The 21,466-nt window shown below is 46.2% G+C and overlaps 1 protein-coding gene across 1 annotated transcript; it reads right to left on the minus strand.

The window, feature by feature from the left end:
• Positions 1–1,393: 1,393 nt before the first annotated feature.
• On the minus strand, positions 1,394–20,316 carry LOC135395347 (acidic mammalian chitinase-like). The gene is made up of 8 exons (XM_064626585.1): positions 20,043–20,316; positions 18,748–19,036; positions 16,236–16,365; positions 12,998–13,125; positions 9,459–9,600; positions 9,226–9,381; positions 7,544–7,663; positions 1,394–1,528 (listed from the first exon to the last, which is right to left on the minus strand). The coding sequence occupies exons 1-8, from the start codon at positions 20,314–20,316 to the stop codon at positions 1,394–1,396; spliced, it is 1,374 nt and encodes a 457-aa protein (XP_064482655.1).
• Between the last annotated feature and the right edge of the window lie 1,150 nt (positions 20,317–21,466).

The raw sequence follows: 21,466 nt of genomic DNA on the forward strand, positions 1-21,466 counted from the left end.
AGACTGTTGAAACATGATGCACATATTGTATGTAAGTGGCTTTCCGATAGTGGTATGCAACTTAGCTCCGATGAAGCGCAGATTATATGCTTCCACTGTCCTTCGACGCAAATTGATGACGACTGTTCATTTGCTTTGTACGGCCCAGAGCATTTGAAGTGTGTTCATACTTTGAAGTTTATAGGGTTATACTGTGACTCAGACATGACGTGGAACTCACATTTGTCGTATGCATGTAAACGTTTAAGAAGGACATCCTGTATTTCCTTTACACTTCGATGACTCCTCCAAAAGTACGTAGGTCCGTCTTGGACGCTTTGGGGCAAAGCGTAGCGTCCACGATATTAACGGGATCACCTGGGCTGCCTTTCCTAGGCTGGACTGTTCTTCGAGGCGTCTCCGGCGTCTGTAGCAACAACAACAACAAGCTTTATTTCGAGTCGATGAATGCGGAGTTTCGTCGTCAGGGGCGATACTCTACCCCATTGCTGGTGGTCATGCAGAGAATGAACTAATGAGCCTCTTCACAATCAGGATCGAATACTTATGTATTCAGAAAGGTGAAGAGTGCTCGGAGCGCGGAGCGTTGGTATAGGCTGGATGTGGCCAGAGACCAAGCCGTTTTGTGAAGGAGAGGTGGCGAGAGGCTCTATAGCATAGAACTCTCATAATAACTAGAAACCAAGGGGGACGTCTCAATATGTGAGCCGACATGATCGATACGGAAGGCCTGTTCTTTTTCTTTTCTTTTTTTTACGAAACGCGTCCCCTACGAGTTCTGTGCGCCGTTCTTCCATTTCGCAGCACAAGGTCTAAGTGGTACGGTACTCGTCCACTAGGGACTCCAAGCGCACAGGTGACAGCACACCAAACGAACACACTTCGCACACGCCATGTCCCACGAAGCCCAGCGGAAGCGGAAGCGACTTGCATTGGATTGGATACCATTGCGCCGAACGCAGCTGGTCTTCGCACGTGGAACGGCTGTGGCCGAATCCGGCCCAATCCAAAATATCGATCATGGCGCATTCCCGGACATTGGGAGAGGATCTTGCCTCCGTACAGCTCCTTTGCTCTCCCTCATCACGCACTCTCCCAGCTTTTCTTCTAGCCTCTCTTCTTATGATTTCTATGCTCCGTAGTAAGAGGATCATGAAAGCCTAACATTCATACCCTTCTTACTGTTTGTGCGTGTTTGTTGGGTGATGGTTGCGGTTTGAGTTTCTTGGGTGTTTGATGATGATGGTTTGTTTGGACAGGATTGGCAACAAATACAAACGCTTTTTATTCATTAGGAAGTAGGCGGGTGTGACGCACTAGCTCTCTGTGTATTTTGTGCTAAGTGATGCTGATTTCTTGTTGCAATTTATTCATCAATACTGGCTGTCTTCGTTCAGTTCTTCATGTGTTCGTAAATTACAGACTGCAAAGGAAACTTCTTTCCTGTTGAACAGTTTCCATACATGTCATCGTATGTGAGGCCATACGACATTGCACCTATGTATCCGTTGTCTTTGATCCACTTAACCTGGAGGCAGAAAGAAGCGGAATATATTACTGGTGCAGACTACAGTGTGGGGATCTGTCCATAAAAAAAATCCGTATCCACATGGCAGGGCAGGTTATGGTGTTCGGTATACATAGCAGAGACAGTTCAAGTCAAGGCGACTCAAGCCGAATAACAAACACTTTCTGGATAACGAGCACATAGAGATCAAGCTACGTATTCTAGCTGTTATGCCGGATCATCTTACGAAATGGAAGAGACGACCTAGTGGAACTGCCTTCAAACCTTGTGCTGACAACAAAAACATAATTGCAGTGCGCGCCAAGGCTTTGCGCTATCAGCCCCTTCCTCGTCTTCCCTCAACACAACCAGACTTGTACGTAACGCGTTCCAAGTCATTTCGTTACTTGTAATCAATTACTTTTTGAGTCAGCTATTACATTTCTGAACAAGTAATATTTCGAGAAAGCCAATTACAATTTTGAGCAGTCAATTACCGAGTAATCAATTACTTTTGAAGTGGAGTCGCACTCATAATACCAGTGCTCAGTGAGAAATTGCCCGTGTATTTTTTGGTCTATTCCGCAAGCGGAAGTTAGGCTAAGGGTCGATTCACACGATGCAACTTTAGTTGCGCGCAACCAGGTTGCGCCACCAAGTTGCACCGTGTGAACGCGAAGCTCTGGTTGCGCCACTCGAGTTGCAGGAGTTGCACAGCCGATCGCTTCACGAGCGATTTCTCCCGCAACTCTAGCTGCAACCTGTCAATGACACGGCTCCGCCTTGCAAGCGCGACCAATCAGGAAGACTTCCATGTGTCAGTTATTGCAGCTGAAGGAACGCGAGACGATGAAATTGCAAAATTATGCAAAATGCATTATGCAAATTGCATTATGTATAATACAAAAGTATCAAACTCGCAACGGATTGAAGTCGTAACGAGCAGAAGTCGCAGTGGGATTGGACGAAAATGATGACAATGACGTTTTTTCGCGCCATCTAGCGAGCTCGGGGACAACTACGGCATTCACAGTTGCTCGCCGTATGAAAGGGACCTTTTTGGTGCAACTTCGGTTGCGCGCAACTGTAGCGTGAACAGAGTGGCAGCAAAAAGTTGCATCGTATGAATCGACCCCTAATATCGTCCTGGAATTCTATGGCTCCTCTTCCTAATCTTCGTGCTGCTCCTTCCCAAGCGTGCCGTGTCCGATTACACTAGGTCATGCTCCAGAATTCTAGTGAGTCATGTGCTTGTTCCCAGCGGCGTACTAATTGTTAGTTCTCAATGTTTTCTATTGTTGAGGGCTGAAATGATCAAAGTTGTGTCAGGAAATGAATGTAGCAGTCGCACAGTCGGCTACTTGGTTAAGCTGGCATCTGTTAGTTGTGATTCTGCTGGTTATGTGCGACGCTCTCATCTCATTGAGGAAGGGACTTGGAGTCAGCAAGGCGAATAACAAACCAAAAGAGATTGACACGGAGGACTACTTCAGCTTCACCAGGCCATGCAATTCGAAGTCATTGGGAATGGCGTCGTGGTACCCAGAGGTGGTATACCTATATCCTATCCTATCAGGGGGTTACACTAATAAATCGTTAAGAATAAATCATTTAAGAAAAACTCTTTCAAAATGCATTGTTTTACAATAAACCGCGTCAAATTCCCCGATATGAAATCAACCGTGCAAAAATCCCCGCCAAAACAACAATCGCTCAAGGATCCACGATGCAAAATATATCCGGTTGCAAAATATATCGTTAAAAATGAACTGTTTCAAAATATACCTATAAAAAATGAACTGTTTCAAAATATACCTATACAAATGAACTGTTTCAATATACAGGGTGTCCCACCGAAAAAGGGCCAGGGGCTAAAGAAAAAACGGAGTGCTCTACACAAATGGAACCAACTCTACGTGCTTGGCAGTTGTGTGGTCTATCCAAAAAATATTTTTTTTCATCGCCCCTTGTCAATTAATTAGCGGTAATTAATTTTCTAACTTTTTAATTATCGGTTTTAGTTCTCAGATGTCAATGAGGAAGTTGTGGTACATGTCGAAAAAGACGCAACTGAAGTAGTTCGAGGTTGCTATGGCTTATGGTTTTGTTTTTTCCCGGGTTTAAAAATTGGTTTCAGAAGCCGCGCGCACCACAGAGCGCTCCCCATGATTCGGCGCCCGCGCGCGACGATTGCAGTGCGCTCTGATAGGTGTGCCGTGAAACAGGTGAAATATCTTCCTCTTGTGTGTCGTGGCCCAAGGATGGTCTCCAAGCGCTAATCTCAAGGTGAATGTACGCCGGAGGGCGCTGGAATCGTCGCGCGCGGGCGCCGGATTGTGGGCAGCGATCTGCGGTCCGCCCGGCATCTGAAACCAACTTTTAAACCCGGGAAAAAGCGAAACCACAAGCATAGCGACCTCGAACCACTTCAGTTGTGTCTTTTTCGACATGTACTACCTCCTCATTGACATCTGAGAGCTAAAACCGATTATTAAAAAGTTGGAAAATTAATTACCGCTAATTAATTGACAAGGGGCGATGAAAAAAAATATTTTTGGATAGACCACACAACTGCCAAGCACGTACAGTTGGTTCCAGTTGTGTAGAGCTCTCAGTTTTTTCTTTAGCCCCTGGCCCTTTTTCGGTGGGACACCCTGTATATCCTGTAGTCCAAAAATGACAGCAGAGAGATAGATATGTATCTCTACGCAGAACGTAGCAATGAGTCGTCGCTTATGTTGGAGATTTTCGCCCTTGCTAACACTCACACTCTACCTATGTTTGGTCTGTCATGGCTGCATTATTTTTTCTATGCGTGTGTTGTTGCTATGTTTTCCTTTCTAGTGTAGAGTTGGAACTGTGGCACTGCTGAGCGGGTGTTCGTTCGCGGGTGCGTCCTGAGTTGGCTATACAGTGGCGTTCAAGTGAAGCACGCTTGTTTCGCATACGAAGTATCGAAGTGCGATGTGCAAAGCATACTGATGGTAAGAGTCCGATTAATTTCGCCGACTGGAGGACTATTTCTCGAAGCGGATTCTCTATTTTACTCGCGGCCATACCACGCGACTGTAGCAACAGTAGAGTGAAATTTTGGGGGGATTCTGAAACGATTTATTTTTAGCGACATAATGTTAACCGGGGATTCCTTGGCGTTTTTACTTACGCGGGGATATTTGAGCGATTATTTGTATGCGTTGATTTTTAAGCGTATATCCTGCAAAATTTAACATGTGGTCATTTGCGCGTTTTACACGCTAAGTGTTTTTCAGGGTCAACCCGGCAGCTCTAAGTCCTCTATCAAGTGCTGCTGTAGAGTGGGCCTTCAGCGTAGCCGCAGTTACCTTAATACGGCAAAAGCAGTAACTGTGTTAGCGTGTAAACAACATTATGTAGTTCATTTGTTCAGACATGCAAAATGTTATTGCTTCTCTTGCGCGAGTCTTTGACGTTATCTGTTGCAATTACTTGGGCCTTCTTTGTTCGAAGCACACAGAGACACATATTTTTGCATGAATTTAAAGTAACGGTCGGAGTAGCGCTTTGCTTTTATACTAGTTACTCAATTACACTTTGAGTCGAGTAATTTGTAACGGTAATTAATTGCTTTCACCGAAGAATAACGAAAACGATAATGAATTACTTTTCTTTTTTTAAGTAACGGGCACAGGACTGAGACAGCAGTACAACTCCCAGCACTCGTGTCTCTGACTGGCAGTCGCTATCATCCGCAACCAACGATGCCGTTGAAGCAGAGGCCGGTGTACCACATGTATGTGCATGCAGTGAGAAACCACGACGATGTCGTCCTACCATCCCTCCTTTACAACACTGTTTCATTAGCCACATAGTCGCTATAGGGAGCGCTCGCGACGTAGTCTGTGTTGCAAACAGAGGTCACTTCACAGCAAAAGTGGGGTGACGAGCTTGGGTAGGGTTGGTGTATCCCGTTTGAAACCATTAAAAATAATATTTCAAAAATAAACGCGTAAGTACACACTGTTGAAAATATATCTCCCAGAATATACGCTTAAAAATCAACGCAGAAAAATTATCGCCGAAATATCCCCTTTTAAATAAAAACGCTAAGGAACCAACGGTTAAGAATATATCGTTAAAAATAGATCGTTTCAGAATCCTCCCAAATCCACCCTACAGTTGTTAGTATCATGTGGTATGGCCCAAATCAAGGTGAACTGCAAACGAGGGCCTTAAACACACGAGGGCCTCACAGGACCAAACTAGCCTAAACTATCCCAAACTAACCGAAACCAAACTAAACTAACCTGACGTAACATGATCTAACCCGGCGCAAATTGCAATCAGTCCGCCTCCGTGCTAGATGGTGAGGGGATTTTGAAACAGTTCGTTTTTAATTGTGGATTATTAAACGGTGATTTCTAAGCGGGGATAGTAAGCGGTTTATTTTAGGAGATGGTATATTCTTAACCGTGTATTTTTTAAGCGGATTATTCTTGAATGTTTTATTCTTAAACGTTTATTCTTAATGGTGGATTTCGGGGACCCCTCGGGTTCAGTGGTCGCCATCACGTAGCCGTAGATTTACGCGAGGTATCAGATAAACAAGTACTGTACTGCGTCTATCAAGTTCAAGTAGTGATATAATGAGCTGTCGAACAAGACCACTACTGGAAGGTCGGTACGCCATTTACTCAAAGGCAAATGCGAAGTTTTTTTGAATCGGAACCATGTGGAACGGCTAACGTGTGGACACCTCCCAAAACGGCACTGAAATGACACAGAGTTCCAAACCGTTCTTGATTCACCAAGCAGAATATCAGAAGCGATCGTGCAAAATCTTTTCGATGAACGTTGTCTCATAACCGCGCATTGCTAAGAACCAACGCGCCGAAAAATTAGCCTTCTCCGGAACTCTGTGATTTAAGAGAGCCACTCCCGCTGAGTCCTCGTCCCCGTGGTGTCAACCTTACTCATTCTCTGACAGGCTGTTCGAAGGTGTTTGAGGGGTTTCCGAAGCGCAGCGTCAGGATGCAGTCCTTCCCCAGACGCCGTGACTTACAATCGTAGCTTTTGTGCAATAACCATTGTTGTTTCTCATGCAGGGTGCCTTGAGACCTGTGATATTTCAATGCTCCTTCAAAGTCGCGTCATCTTCTCTGTGTCGCTTTTCCTTTCACGAACAGGATGGAAATCACAGTGCACTAAAAGTATATACAGGGTGTTTCACCTAATGTGATAAAAAATTGTAACTGGCGACGTACTCGCCGGAGCATTTTTGGGACTTTTGGCATTTACGTTCTGGAAACGTTTGCCATCATTGCGGAATGCTTTTTTTTTTTCAATTGAAGTTTGAAAATTGGCAAGCGAACCCCACTTTTTTTACGGAAATATGATGTCATCCGCGGATAACCGCAGACCCAACAAAAACTATGCACAGTATCACAGCAGAACCAGTAGAAAAAACTTGGTAAAAATTATGTTTTAGCCCCGCCTGCTTGATTTCCCCGAAAAAGCGCGCGCGATATCTGCGTCTCGACGAGAAAGTACCACCGCCTTCATTTGTCTTCGCTTCTTCGTGATCAGACGGTCCTTTTTTTTATCTTTCTGATAAGTCGGTTGTCACCAGCATCAAGACCAACGCGGCGCAAAGAAAGGTAAAACAAGAGGCAGGAACACTTCTCCCTCTCCCGGCAAGTACCGTGCTCTTTTCTTTGCGACAATCAAGCAGGCGGGGTTAAAGCCGAAGTTTTACTTTTTTTTTTAAGTTTCGGTTGGGTGTGCGATTATCCGTGCAGGACTTCATATTTCTGTAAAAAAAAGTGATGTGTGCTTGGTATTTTTCAAAGTTCAATTAAATAAAAAATTTCCCGCATTTCAAAATCGTCCAAAGCCTTCCTCAATGGTGGCAAAAGTTTCCGGAAAGTCCGACAATCCTCTGGCGAGCACGTAGCCAGTTAGAATTTTTTATCACCTTAGGTGAAACACCTTGTATATGCTGAAGAGACCTCTCGTGCATTCATCTTTACCCTCGTTCGCCATTAAACGAGCTGAGCTTACCTTTTCTCCTATGCTCTTTTCGTTGTCGAAAGACACCCACACTTTGTTTCTGTATGCATACGGGGTACGACTCTTTGCTTCGTATTCCTCTGTTGCACCACCCCTTATAAAATTGCACGTCTGAAAAGAAAGCGTGGAGAAGGATGACGGAAGCGGCAGGATAGCGGTTAGCCCCTGACGATTCATAGTGCAAGGAAAGCTTGATCTTGAGGACACGTAAAAATGTCTTTCACGTCTCCTCAAGCATGCAATTACTTGCACTATGGAGAGGAATTGTGGAAATATTCATAATTGATATTCGTACAACAGGCTCAACTACCCATACAGCACACAGTATTGAGCCTATATTGGCTGGGTGTTGACGATACGAGTCAACTATAGGACGCGTTTCCCGGGATTTTCCCCATATTGGTTCAAACTTGGCAACGTGGGACCCATTACATGGGTCGAGCCAGCAGTGGGGAAAATGTCGGCAATACGGGCCGCATATTGCTGTGTGCATCTCACACTGACTCAAAATGCGGAAAATGGGACGTACACGTATTGGAACTGGCCGTTGGAGCGTGTGAAATGCCTATTTCGATACGTCCTTACATCCAACAACTTCTCGCAGATAGTACACATTGTTCCAGTCAGCACATCTGGCAATTCCACTGTGATACGCACCGTAACTCATCTGGTGCACTTGCTTATAGATGGCCGCCATCTTGCTTCGCGATGCCAATCGGTCGAACAGACTCAGAGCGTAGTAGTTTGAACGGAATCACGCGTCCTAGAACACTTGAGCATGCGCGATACCTCGATCGAACGTGTCATTCGCGCGAAAATATCTTTGGTTTCTCTAATGACAACGGAAGGGGCAGGTCAAGTAAAACTATTTACTCGCGATTTAGCGGTAAATGCGAGAGAAATGTGCTAGCATTAACCGCCTTTTCCGGCCCATACTTGACAGCCCCGTGTTCGCTTCCGGTTTAAACCCGACCTCCCGTTGTCCGCATCCCGTCTATGCTTGTCTTCCGGTATGCATTTCCGGTCCAGCTCGACTTCCGGTTCTCCACTTCCGCTTTAACCTGACCTGCGGTTTTCCACCTCCAGTGAATGCCTGATTCCCGGTTTGGCACTTTGAATTACTATGTGTATGTCCACTTGATGAATCGTTAATTAGCCAGAATTATCTTCAATTACCCTGTAATTACAGTATAATTACTTTAGGCAACTGCAGGTTACATGAGATAATTTTGAATTCCCTTTATTACCTTTAATTACTTTTACTTGTCTCATATCCGTTCAGCACACGTGTATTTTGCACCCTTAGCGGTAAGTACAGTAGCGCTGGTTTCTAGTTGAAACGAAACGAAAAAGGCTTTGGCAGCTGATATTCATTGTTATGTTACTTTTTGTTTTAGCAGAAAAAATCTTGTAACCACGATTTTGCAGTTGGGAGCGAGTTTTCTGTGTGTGTGTGTGTGTGCGTGTGCGTGTGCGTGTGCGTGCGTGCGTGTGTGTGTGTGTGTGTGTGTGTGTGTGTGTGTGTGTGTGTGTGTGTGCGTGCGTGCGTGCGTGCGTGCGTGCGTGCGTGCGTGCGCTTCACCATTCTGTGGCTTTAGCTTTTGGTAGTTCAGGTACGACAATTCAAAGTCTCGCCAAGCAAAAATCTATATGTTGAAAAGCCAGAAAATTACCCAGTTGTAACGAACCGACTTGTCCCTCGTAGCGTTGTCGAGGAAAGAATGTTTCTTCTCATCCACAAGCTCAAATTGTCTCCCGAATAAAGGGATGCCGATATTCGTCTTAGATTTAGGCAGCCCGAGGTTTTCCCAGTAGTGTGCCGTGTACTCCTGACGAAGTAAAAAGTATGTAAATTACAGAGATCAAGAAAATCCACTTACAGGGTAGGATAAAGAAGTACATTTACAATATAGCGAGTCTCATCCATTGCATACTTGTTCGTATTTGAGCTCCAGTTGTAAAGAGGCGCGTTTGGTCCCACGTAACGACGATATATCTCATTGTAGACGTTATAGTCGTACGTCATTATGCTTGCGAAGTCAACGGACCTAAAAAGATAGAGATGAATGGTAAGGACTCGAACTGTGTATTCACACGAGGGACATCCTCACGGAACATTCTAGTGGAAGAAAAAGCAAAACCACTGCTCATAGAGACGAAGTTCCGTCTCGTGGTATGTTGAGCGTTCACACTGTGTGGAATATTGAGAGTGGCGTACTACGCACTTTGCAGACGACAGACTTTACAGACGACACCGTCAGCGTCTTTCCTCTCGTCTGCTACAGAATATCTTGTGAATGTGTTGCAGGGTATTCGAGACGGTTAACAGTGTTCGCGGACACTAGACGTTGAGCTTCTCGCGCTCAGAAGACTATGACGTTTCTCATGTCTTCCGCTTCTGCAGGGAATGTCGCTCGTGTGAATACACGGAAAGAATAACGATGATTATTGGAAATCAACAACAACTAATAATATGAAAGCGAATAATTTGCAAGCAAATGCCTTGTGAACACGCTTTCCAACGCAGGAAAAGGTAAGATCGGTGCGCTAGAAAGGGGAGCTCTCGAAGTAAATACACATAAAGCGAAAACAATAAATGAAATTGTAGACCTGCTACCAGGGGAAAGATAATCACTGTAGAGATTTGTGAGCTACATGCGCGCTGAATTCTATCCTCGTTGTTGCCACGTTGTTGACGGCATTTTCACGCACCGACGGCGTTTGTAGCTGCGTATCGCGACAGCGAACCTCCGACATCGCTTTCAGGTTTTCTTTGAGTGAAAGCGTTAGCAAGCAACAAAAGAGAGTTGCGGAAAGCTAAGCGAAGCGAGGCATTGTGAATAGGTCAGAGTTACGCAGTTGGGAGGGACTTATATTAAAGCGCGTAATTTTACGTGTCCCAACGGGCGGCGCGAAGGCCCTATGCTCACCAGTGCCGTGTATGCCAAAGGGAGTCTGGCCAGCAGGAGGAGCCTAAAAAAGAGGCTCGACCTGTCAATCAAACTCGGGCGCATTTCATTGGTTACCCTTTTACTTGGGCGCTGCCATGACACCGGATTTTCTCCAAGATGGAGGATGGTGCTTGGAACGCCGAAGCGGATATTCTGTGACAAAAAAAAATTCACAGGCTACTTTAATTACATACTGTGAGTGTATATCCCCATGCACGCATCTGCAAAATCAGCTTCAAGTTTCGCTCCGCCATCGTTAGTTACGCGAAAATGGGATGTTTCGTCCCTACCATTAGGCCCAGTTAAGACCGTGATACCAAGAAAATAGCAAGAAGGTCGACTCTGATACGTAAGACTTGGCATTATATAATTGCATTTGATTTACACGTACATCTTTGCTAATTTTTGATTCGATCTACTTACACTACATGATTTAAAACTTCATACCTGCAGTCGTATGCTACGAAGAAGCGGTTGTACTGCTCTCCTGGCCAATGATTTCTGCCAGCAACCATTACTGCAATTCTAAGCCTTCCCAACATGCCTCTCTCCGTGCAGATGACGTTGATAAAAGTGTGTGCAAAATCCGCCGTTTTGGTCTGTCACCAGCGATATCCATTTCAATCCAAATCAATCGAGTTTCTCCAAAATGGTGGCACCCAGTAAATGAAGGTGACGTATAAGTACCGGATGGATGTAATAACAGACAACTGTATTTCAACCTGTGATTGGCTAGATACCTCAAAAAGTGGGTGGAGCCTCAGGTACAGGCAGGTCTCATTAATGGCCAGACTCCCTTTGGCATACAGGGCACTGATGCTACCGGCGTCTTCATTTTCGAATGAATCTTTTCCTCGACAAACAGATGCAGTTTTGAGGTGCAGGTCCCGACAAAAGTTTACGGAACACGCGAGTTGCGTACTTTTCAGCCGCTGCGACACCCTAGCGGCCGGCGGAAGCGGCGGCGTTTGGGCGAGTTCACTGCTTCATAGGGGTGGATTCAGTCGCCATTGTATGCTTGCGCTTCAGCCTGTGCCTCAAAGTAATATACTGTAGATACAGCTTTCGTCATCAATCACTTTGCGGATCAAAAAGGTCATCCGTATCCTCCAAATTGCGTATTAGAAGCGCTGTTCACGCGGCAATGGACCCTATTTCCTAGCTCAGACATTTAGCCTAGCCGATATCCGAATTTGATGACTCCCTCCCTCTAGATCCCGAACACCTCTGGTATGCTGCAGGAGCGCAAGCCTTGCTGGTTGTGGGATGAATTAATTACTGTTCCCTCTCAACAATTCATTTACCCACTTGCTTACTCCTTGTGTTTTATGTTGTACTTTCTTTTTTCATCATATTCGGGACGCGAATAATACTTATGGGGGAATCACTTCTTCAGAAATCTATGGCGATTTCCGTTCACAAAAGACACGTGAACGCTGGTAGGAGCTCATATCCTCCGAACGGCCATTTCCACCGACGTCCCAAATCAACCAAAAGCTCATTTCTTCCGAAAAAAATATTCGGAGGCTCTGGGCTTTCGGATGATCTGGGCAGGCGGGTGGCAGTGACCCATATCCTCCAAATGCTCTTTTCATCCGAGCGTTCAGAACCACCGAAAGCGGGATACTTGAAAGGACACGATTCCCCTGTTTTTCAGGGAGAGGAGGAAGGGTGAGCGCTTCCAAAGGGTGAGGGAATCCAATGTACAGCTCGAAGCAGAGTTAACTGGAATGCCACTTCGACTGGCGGAGCTAAAGTCGGGAAGAGAGGAAAAGTGCGGCTCTTACGAGAAATACGGGCAAATAGTGTTTCGACTGTCCCACTTGTGCTGCGGGGAACGTGTCCGCCTTGCCATGAGCTGTTGACTCGGCATTGTCCGCAGCTATGTTTATCGTTGCGATGTTTGTTTGTGTTTGCAGCAATTATGTGAAGATGTATTCCGGCCGATATGCGTTATGCCGGGATGCGATGCCTTTATCTCATTGATACACGTGAAGGTGGTCGCGTTCGCTCAGTGGGGCATTTTTAGATTTGTGATAAAACAAATGAGAATGCACGGAGCCTAGTGGCAAATTTATTGGATATGCTGTCCACCTTTGCGTGTATCAGTGAGATAACAGCATCGCATCCACGTAATATCGGCCTGTATACACCTTTACATAATCGCCTCAAACCCAAACAAACGTCGCGATGGTAACCACAGTTGAGGGTAATGCCTAGTCAACAATTCATGCCAAGGCGGACACCCTCGCAGCATAATGGCAAATTCGGGTGGTCATTTCGGGACAACTTTTTTTTGCCAGATTCCGAGCAGTCATGTTCGCTTGGTTAAAGCGAAGCAATCTCGCATGTTCGCGTGGCGCTTTCCGAGCGCCAGGAATATGCCAGCTAGCTCTTTTTTCGCCCGGTCTCGAAACGATCGAGGAGCGGGTTGCCAAACATTCCCTGTATAAAATACTGAGAAGAAGCAACAACAACAACAAAAGATACTGACTCTGATAGACTTTGCACAACTTCGTTCTTGGCTGTTGGTCCCTGGAAGCCATGTTCTATGTATTTCACCCGTGTGGGCAGAGCGACCGTCAACATCTTGTTTTCCTTGTTGAATTCCCGCCTTGCTTCCTGAAATGATAAGAGGAATATGTGCATTGCTGAACGATATAGGTAATGATTAGGACATTGATGATGACAGTAAATATACTTTACTTTTTTAAAACTTGCGATCAGTGTTTTTGCCGGATTATATCAAATGTAGCACAATACAAAAAGAAACACTGAAGCTTCCTTAGTTTAATATATACAAGCTTTCGCGTGGGGGACCTCGCTTCATCAGGCACAAGGTGTGAAGTTCGGGAATGCAAGTGTGTACATATAGATAGATAGATAGATAGATACCCATGGAACGATGCGACAGCACCAGAGGACACGTGTTTCGCCGTGTTTGCGGCTCGTCAGCCCTGAGTAGCTGCGCATCGTTCGGAATTGGCAAACCAGGGGTCACTCAGCGAGCGATATGCACCTGGGAGGGTGACTGAGAACTCCTCAATGCCACAGTGCAAGCCAGTCAATTTCCCCTTTTTTCCCCTCTTTATATATATATATATATATATATATATATATATATATATATAGCTCTTTTGTCCCGAAGAAGGCGGAGCTTCCGCCGTAACGTAGACATCCTCCCTAACTTTTATGATTTTTAAGTTTTAATAAACCCTTTTTTTGTTACTTCCCCTACTTTCGTCTTCTGTCTCCCATTTATTTCAACTATATATATATATATATATATATATATATACAGAGAGAGATAAAGTTTACAATAAGCAGACCCGACAAAAAGCGGGGAAAGGTACACACTGAAAAACAAAACAGAGACAACTGGAAAGCTACCAGTTTATCACTACATGAATGTTGGGTGGACTCATGAACATGATGGGTTAGGTCACTACATGAACGTTCATGTAGTGATAAATTGGTAGCTTTCCAGTTGTCTCTGTTTTGTTTTTCAGTGTGTACCTTCCCTCCCACTTTTTGTCGGGTCTGCTTATAGTAAACTTTCACTTTCTCTCTCTCTGTATATATATATATATATATATATATATGCTTGTAACTCAAACGTCGCCATGCCAGTACTGGACAGTTTGTTTCGGCCTTGTTAGGCCTCATCAACAGTACGCAGGCAGGCAACGTTTGAGTGGGTGGCGTCAGAAGGTCACCTAACACGTGGTTCCTCCCGTCAGGGTGAGATAACTCACTCACTGAAAGCCCAGTGCAAATCCAGTGAAGTATACAAGAAAAAAAATAGCCGGAGCTCTTTGGCTGCACGTATAGCATATGTTTTTAACTCAAACGTCGCCATGCCAGTACTGGACAGCTGTTTCGGCCTTGTTAGGCCTCATCAACAGTACGCAGGCAGGCAACGTTTGAGTTGATGGCGTCAGAAGGTCATTTTACACCACCCTGGGTCACTACATGAACATTCATGTAGTGATAAATTGGTAGCTTTTCAGTTGTCTCTGTTTGTTTTTCAGTGTGTACCTTCCCTCCCACTTTTTGTCGGGTCTGCTTATAGTAAACTTTCACTTTCTCTCTCTCTGTATATATATATATATGCTTGTAACTCAAACGTCGCCATGCCGGTACTGGACAGCTGTTTCGGCCTTGTTGGGCCTCATCAACAGTACGCAGGCAGGCAACGTTTGAGTGGGTGGCGTCAGAAGGTCACCTAACACGTGGTTCCTTCCGTCAGGGTGAGATAACTCACTCACTGAAAGCCCAGTGCAAATCCAGTGAAGTATACAAGAAAAAAAAATAGCCGGAGCTCTTTGGCTGCACGTATAGGCTGCACGTACTTTGGCTGCACGCTTGATGTAAAAACACGGTATTTGACAGGAAATGATGTCAGGAATTTAAATGGTATCCTTGACTCGTTGCAGGTGTACGTTTTAATTGCAAAGCCGAATTCCCGTCACCGTTGTAGACGTTTTCCGCACTGCTACACTTAACGAACAAACAAACTGCATTTCAGTATATGATCCATCTAGTTCGCCTATAGAGGCTACCGAGGGTGCCCAAGTCCCCTCAAGGCTCGACCTAACGAGGCGTGACTGTGACGCAGTGCGCCCCGGGTTAGGTTGTGCGGTGGAACCAGGGCTGGAAGTCTGCGGTGTTCAGGGTGCTGGTTGTGATAGATGAGAGGACGTCGAGCTTTTATGTCTTGGTATGCTGCCGCGGCAGCTTGTATTACACTAGCCATTTGTGAGGGAGTATTTGCGACAAACCAACATGCATCCTGAAAGGTGTTTTCAATAGAATACTCCCCCAAGCAGCACGCCAATATTGGACCCATATGTGTTGCCAAGATTGCCAATATTAGCCCAATATGGGCTGACAATACTGGACCAATATGGAGAGTGCCACCAGGTTCCATATTGGACCAATATGGGCTGCCCATATTGGAAAGCCCATTTTGTGCCAATATTGCCAATATTTCTGTGGTAACACCAACGGGGAGTCCGTGTAATAATAAAGCATTATCCATTATTCACCATTGATAATACTTTTCTCTGATTTTTGCTTTGTTATTTCTGCGGATCTAATTGCTCCACGTTGCACATGACAACTACAAAAAAAAACAGAATCGCAAAAAAAAAAAAAAAAAAAAACGTATGCACGTATACGTTGTATACAGTTTTATTGTTTATTATGCAGTATTATTTGCTATGCACACACTGTATGCAGTTTTAGTGTAAGTCATTAGTTTGGGTGTACTTGTTAAAATGAAATTAATTACGCACATTTCTTTCTTGCAAACTCCGTGTGCTTTATGTTGAAATTCATCTGGAACAGTCGAGGGGAAGCGCCTCAACACCTATGCGTGAAGGCGGCGATTGGTTGTCAGTTTGCGCCTCGACGCATCCGTCGGAATAAGCTCAGGTCGTTCGAACTCCTTGCTTTCTGCCGCGGGAGGTCTCGCGCTCGTTCGTTGCCACGCTAATCAACGTTCGTCCGCGTCCGCACGCAACGAAATGCACTAGTGTGAACCATACTTTATGCACCTCAGTTGCTGATCCCGTGCCTTCGCATTCGAACCTACCCCGGTGAAATTTTGGAAGATATTTTTCAGCACCAACAGAACGCGCACGGATCCACTCTACCTTCGAATGTTTTGACCTCTGTCGAGGTGCAGACACAGGAATACTTACTGACATTGTGCTGTTACTGTCGCTTACCTGCAGGAAATCTTTAAAATTGTCTTTGTCGTCGGGGTGATCGTTCCTCATGTTTGGAAACTCCCAGTCAACGTCCAAGCCTCCGAAACCACCCCACTCGTTCAGTTTCTTTAAAGCTGACTGGATGAAACTGTAGGAGTAAATTACTTTGAATGTTCTCCTAAGGTCACAAACGACAAAGCATTTGGTTACGTGCGTCGATAATCTGAATCTTTGATATAAGTGGCGTCAAGATTTCAACCTGAAAGTATTATTGTTACATACGCTCTTAAAAAAGGATGTGTTGTAACTCTCTTTTGCGGAGTACATGATTGCAACATGTGTCGTTCCCTTTGGAGTGTGAAATTTCACTCCAGTATGGAGCTAGGGAGTCTTCTTGCTCTCTCAAGAGAATGAGACTCCTTTTTCAGAGTAATTGTACCTTCTAAAGGGAGTTATATATGTGGCAGAGGTTGGCTCCCCAAAAAAGGAGTTACAATACACCGTTTTTTTGTTTTTTTTTTATGTTGAATTCCTATGGCAGAGTCGGAGCAAGTGGCAGGCTCCGCAGTTGAGCGGCTTGATCTGGCCTAGAGCAAGTGATCCGAACCTGCTAATGGAACACTTGTGGCCAGCTTGAAGTTTAGCCCTGGGTAATCTCCCTTGGTGGATGGCGGCCAGAGACGGAGACAGAAGAAGAAGAAGAAGATTGTACTCATGTTCCATCATAACGCCATGTTTTGCAAAATCAAGGTCCTCCTAATCTCCTAACGTTGCCCTGGAAATGTCTGACTTATCGCTTCCTTCATGAAACAAAATCGCCAACGTACGACGCGAAATACTAGTCACGGCGAAGACGAGTTGCAAAGCGGCCATGTTGGCAAAGTAGAGACAGGAAATACGAAGCACGAGCGACAAGTGATACGTCACGTAGAGTTCCGGTTGAATCTGCCGATTTTGGCGGAGCAGTCTGGGTTGCTCCCTGGAGCGACCTTGGCTTGAATGCCGCTCCGAAGCTCCATTTGGAAGACTCCAGAACTGCTCCCAATCTGCCAATCAAACAGACTTGCTCTCGGCGGAGCAACAAAACTTGCTCCCGAGGCGCTCCAAATCTGCCATTTGAATTCAACATAAGAGTGTGGCCAGCGAGCAATTGGCCAATCTGAGATTAACCCCAGGTTCGGTCCATCCAGTCGGACGGGTTTTCTGAAGGCCTCATTGATGACGACACGCGGAATTGCTCAGATTGCTCGGCTGGATCGCGTTCAGTAGAATATTAATTGTTGCTTATGTTAAAAATATAATTTAGTGTGAGCGTCCAACATCCAATACGGAAAGAATACCCAAAGGGAAGTGTGCAATAGGTTGACGAAGATGTTAACCGGAATGTTGCTTTCGCTCAGTGCATTTCGGTGCCTTGTATCGGAAACAGACCAGTATTATTCTGCTGAGAGGAGACCGCCGTTCCATTCGGCGACGCCTCGTGACACCCCTGGCTTCCCGCCAATGGACAACCGACATTCTCCCCCCATCTACGTCGAGCAGAGTTGGTCCAACGCTCGCTTTTCGCATGCCACGAAACACCTCTCGTCAAGATGCCGCATTAATCCACCGAATGCGACTCGATGTGGCCTTTACAGCTCAGTGGCGTTACCGCTTGAGACAAGTTGACTCTCCCACCTGCTGCCACTGTGGTGTTCTTGAGGATATGGAGCACGTTCTTCTTCATTGGCCCCACTACCAACCTTCTCGAGCCGCACTCCCCGAGTCTCTTAGTCAGTTGGACTCTCGCCCCTTCTCCCTATCGAAATTTCTTCGTCCCTGGCTCAATCCAGCCCAGCAACGATGTGCGCTCAAAGCCCTTTTGACATTCATGGACACCATTGGGCTTCGACCGTTATTGTGAAGGGGATCATTATTTTATTCCCCACATCCTCACAGCAATGGGGTAGAGTATCGCATCTCGTGATGAACATCCCTACTCTCCATCTCAGAATAGAGTTTTTGTTGGCTGCCTTGTGAATAGCGGGAATGGCATTCAGAAGAGATAGCTCCGTGCGTGCACATTGCTGTATTGTATTCTTCGTTATAATATGTTATCACTAGAACTCAGGGCCTATATGTTTAAAACTTTTTCACTTTTAATAATAGTGTTTATGAAGTCACGTGGAGCTTCTGTCATTCAGTGAGTACGGCAACCCTCGCATGGGACGCAGTCCATCCGTCGTTGCGTAAACGCAGCATTGGGATAGCTTTAGCCGTTTTTGACAGCGTCCCCTGCCAACGAGAAAAGCTCGGCGTTGTGCCGTTCGTAAAACACCTCACGCGGTCGGCCATTAACTGTCGACGGCCTGCGGCGAGCCGACGAGGGCTTAGCCACTGTGAACCGGCGCAGCCATGCTGTCACCTGAACGCGGCCCTGACTTCGGTCCGTTAGTACCGACGCGGCAATAATCTACTACAATCTAGTAAACCTGTACTTTCTTTGCGGCTATACCACATTGCTAATTATATTTGTGCATCACAAACTCACGTTGTTCTGTTTTCAAAAGTTGCGACCATGGTGGGGAAAGCACCTTTGCTGACACACAAGAGCGTCTTTACTTGCAAAGAAGCTTCTGTTTCTTTATTATAGCGCTGCACGTGCTCGTTGAAAGCTTTGTAACGGTCCTCGTCTTCCGGCTTCGCAGCAACCAGTGTATTATCGTCGCCAACCTTGGAGAACCCGTATATGATGTGTGTGCACAGCTTGAGGTCCAGGTCGTTAAAGTTAGGTTTAACATGATGTACTGGGCCGTAGTAGCACACGCGCCTATAATGTTCTGTAAAAAAATAGAACTTCATTAAATTCGAAATACTTATATTAGGAAGCGCATCGTGCTGTGAATACACGATATGTTGTGATCATTAGTCAAGCTGAAATCGGTTCACTATCATAATTCTGCTGCATATACATACATAGAAAGATGGGACCTGTGTTACACATTGCTGTCCTAGAGTAGAGCCACTACCGCATGCGTTAGTTTTAAATAGTGAGTTCTGGAAGCCCAGTCACTGCCTAGGTGCATCAGTAGCATTCTACGGACACTTATACCACGTGATCGCAAGCCTGTATTTGTAGAATTCTGAAATTCTGGAACTATCACGGTAGACGGCAATGCTGCGAGTGAAGGGGCACAAACGTCGTTAGTCGCCCAATGATCTCCGCGCTAAGAAAATATACTGTGTGTCACAGCAAAACAAATGAGGTGTCAGACGATTCGTCCCCACGAACTCCAACCGTACGTGAATATAACATGCAACATGTACGCATCTAAAAGTTGTACAGGAAATAGTGCGCCCAAGTATGTATTTTCTTACAATGTCCGTAGTGGCGTTGCAAGAAAAAAAAATATTTCGGGAGGGATTCTATAGGGGCTTTACATGGGGACGTGGATTTGCTCTCCCAAACTTCTTCGTTCATCTCCGGCGTGACATGTAATTAAAGGTAGCACTAACAGTATAACAAAAGTGTCTATGTAACTGTCTTGCCTATAACTAGGGGGTGAGCTTCAATGCCATATTTTGTTATAATTCTAACACATAATACTCCGCACAAAAAAACGCGTATTTTAAATAGACACTTTTTGATCGTGCACTCCTGGCTGGAAGCGTACGATCAAATTGTAAACATATGCTCAACGTGCAGCTACAGAGCTTCAGCTATTTTCACTTATTATATGTACTTGCTGGCTTGCAGTGCGGCCTCCACAGGTGGTGCCGTCACCGTGGAACATTGACGTCTCGCCGAGACGCACTGTTAGCATCGACCTGAGGTCGTGTCACTACCCTGCGCCAGGCCGACGAGCTCCAAGTAGAGCGATACAGCTGTCCTTGGTTGGGAGCACTGCGGCCTCCACAGGTGGCACCGTCGCCGTGGAACATTGACATCTCGCCGAGTCGCACTGTTAGCATCGACCTGAGGTCGTGTCACTTCCCTGCGCGAGGCTGACGAGCTCCAAGTAGAGCGATACAGCTGTCCTTTGTTGGGAGCACTGCGGCCTCCACAGGTGGCGCCGTCACCGTGAAACATTGACGTCTCGCCGAGACGCACTGTTAGCATCGACCTGAGGTCGTGTCACTACCCTGCGCCAGGCCGACGAGCTCCAAGTAGAGCGATACAGCTGTCCTTGGTTGGGAGCACTGCGGCCTCCACAGGTGGCGCCGTCACCGTGGAACATTGACGTCTCGCCGAGACGCACTGTTAGCATCGACCTGAGGTCGTGTCACTACCCTGCGCCAGGCCGACGAGCTCCAAGTAGAGCGATACAGCTGTCCTTGGTTGGGAGCACTGCGGCCTCCACAGGTGGCACCGTCGCCGTGGAACATTGACGTCTCGCCGAGACGCACTGTTAGCATCGACCTGAGGTTGTGTCACTTCCCTGTGCCAGGCTGACGAGCTGCAAGTAGAGCGATATAGCTGTCCTTGGTTGGGACCACTGCGGCCTCCACAGGTGGCGCCGTCATCGTGAAACATTGACGTCTCGCCGAGTCGCACTGTTAGCGCCGACCTAAGGTGGTGTCACTTCCCTTCGTCAGGCTGACGAGCTCCAAGTACAGCGATACAGCTGTCCTTGGTTGGGAGCACTGCGGCCCCCACAGGTGGCGCCGTCACCGTGGAACATTGATGTCTCGCCGAATCGCACTGTTAGCGCCGACCCAAGACCGTGTTACTTCCCTGCGCCTGGCTGACGATCTCCAAGTAGAGCGAAATACCTGTCCTCGGCTGGGACTGCACGATCAAAATGTAAACATGGGCTCAACCTGCACCTACAGAGCTTCGGCTATTTTCACCCTGTATATGTACTTGCTGGCTTGCACTCCGGCCTCCACAGGTGGCGCCGTCACCGTGGAACATTGACGTCTCGCCGAGACGCACTGTTAGCATCGACCTGAGGTCGTGTGACTTCCCTGCGCCATGCTGACGTGCTCCAAGTAGAGAGATACAGCTGTCCTTGGTTGAGAGCACTGCGGCCTCCACAGGTGGCACGATGAACAGCCCCACTCTCCATCTCAAAATAAAGTTGTTGTTGTTTCCTTGGCTGGGAGTGGACGATCAAATTGTACACATATGCTCAAAGTGAACCTAGAGACCTGCTACGTTCGTTCCGCATTTATAGGTCAACAGCTCTAGACCCCCTGAGAATGTTCCGATGGCTAGTATTCGCTTTTGTGTGTGTGTGAAACACGAAAAATAAAAATGTAGTTTTCAA

Source organism: Ornithodoros turicata, chromosome 1 (assembly GCF_037126465.1).
Source record: "Ornithodoros turicata isolate Travis chromosome 1, ASM3712646v1, whole genome shotgun sequence".
NCBI lineage: Eukaryota > Metazoa > Arthropoda > Arachnida > Ixodida > Argasidae > Ornithodoros > Ornithodoros turicata.

Bases quoted from the DNA above. Each gene is read 5' to 3' on its own strand.
- LOC135395347 (XM_064626585.1), bottom strand. From the start codon at position 20,316: ATGCTAACAGTGCGTCTCGGCGAGACGTCAATGTTTCACGGTGACGGC. The intron at 16,366-18,747 runs GTGAGTTTGTGA...TTACTCCTACAG, and splicing joins ACTTTTGAAAACAGAACAAC to TTTCATCCAGTCAGCTTTAA. The intron at 1,529-7,543 runs GTAAGCTCAGCT...TTCTGCCTCCAG, and splicing joins AAAAGAGCATAGGAGAAAAG to GTTAAGTGGATCAAAGACAA.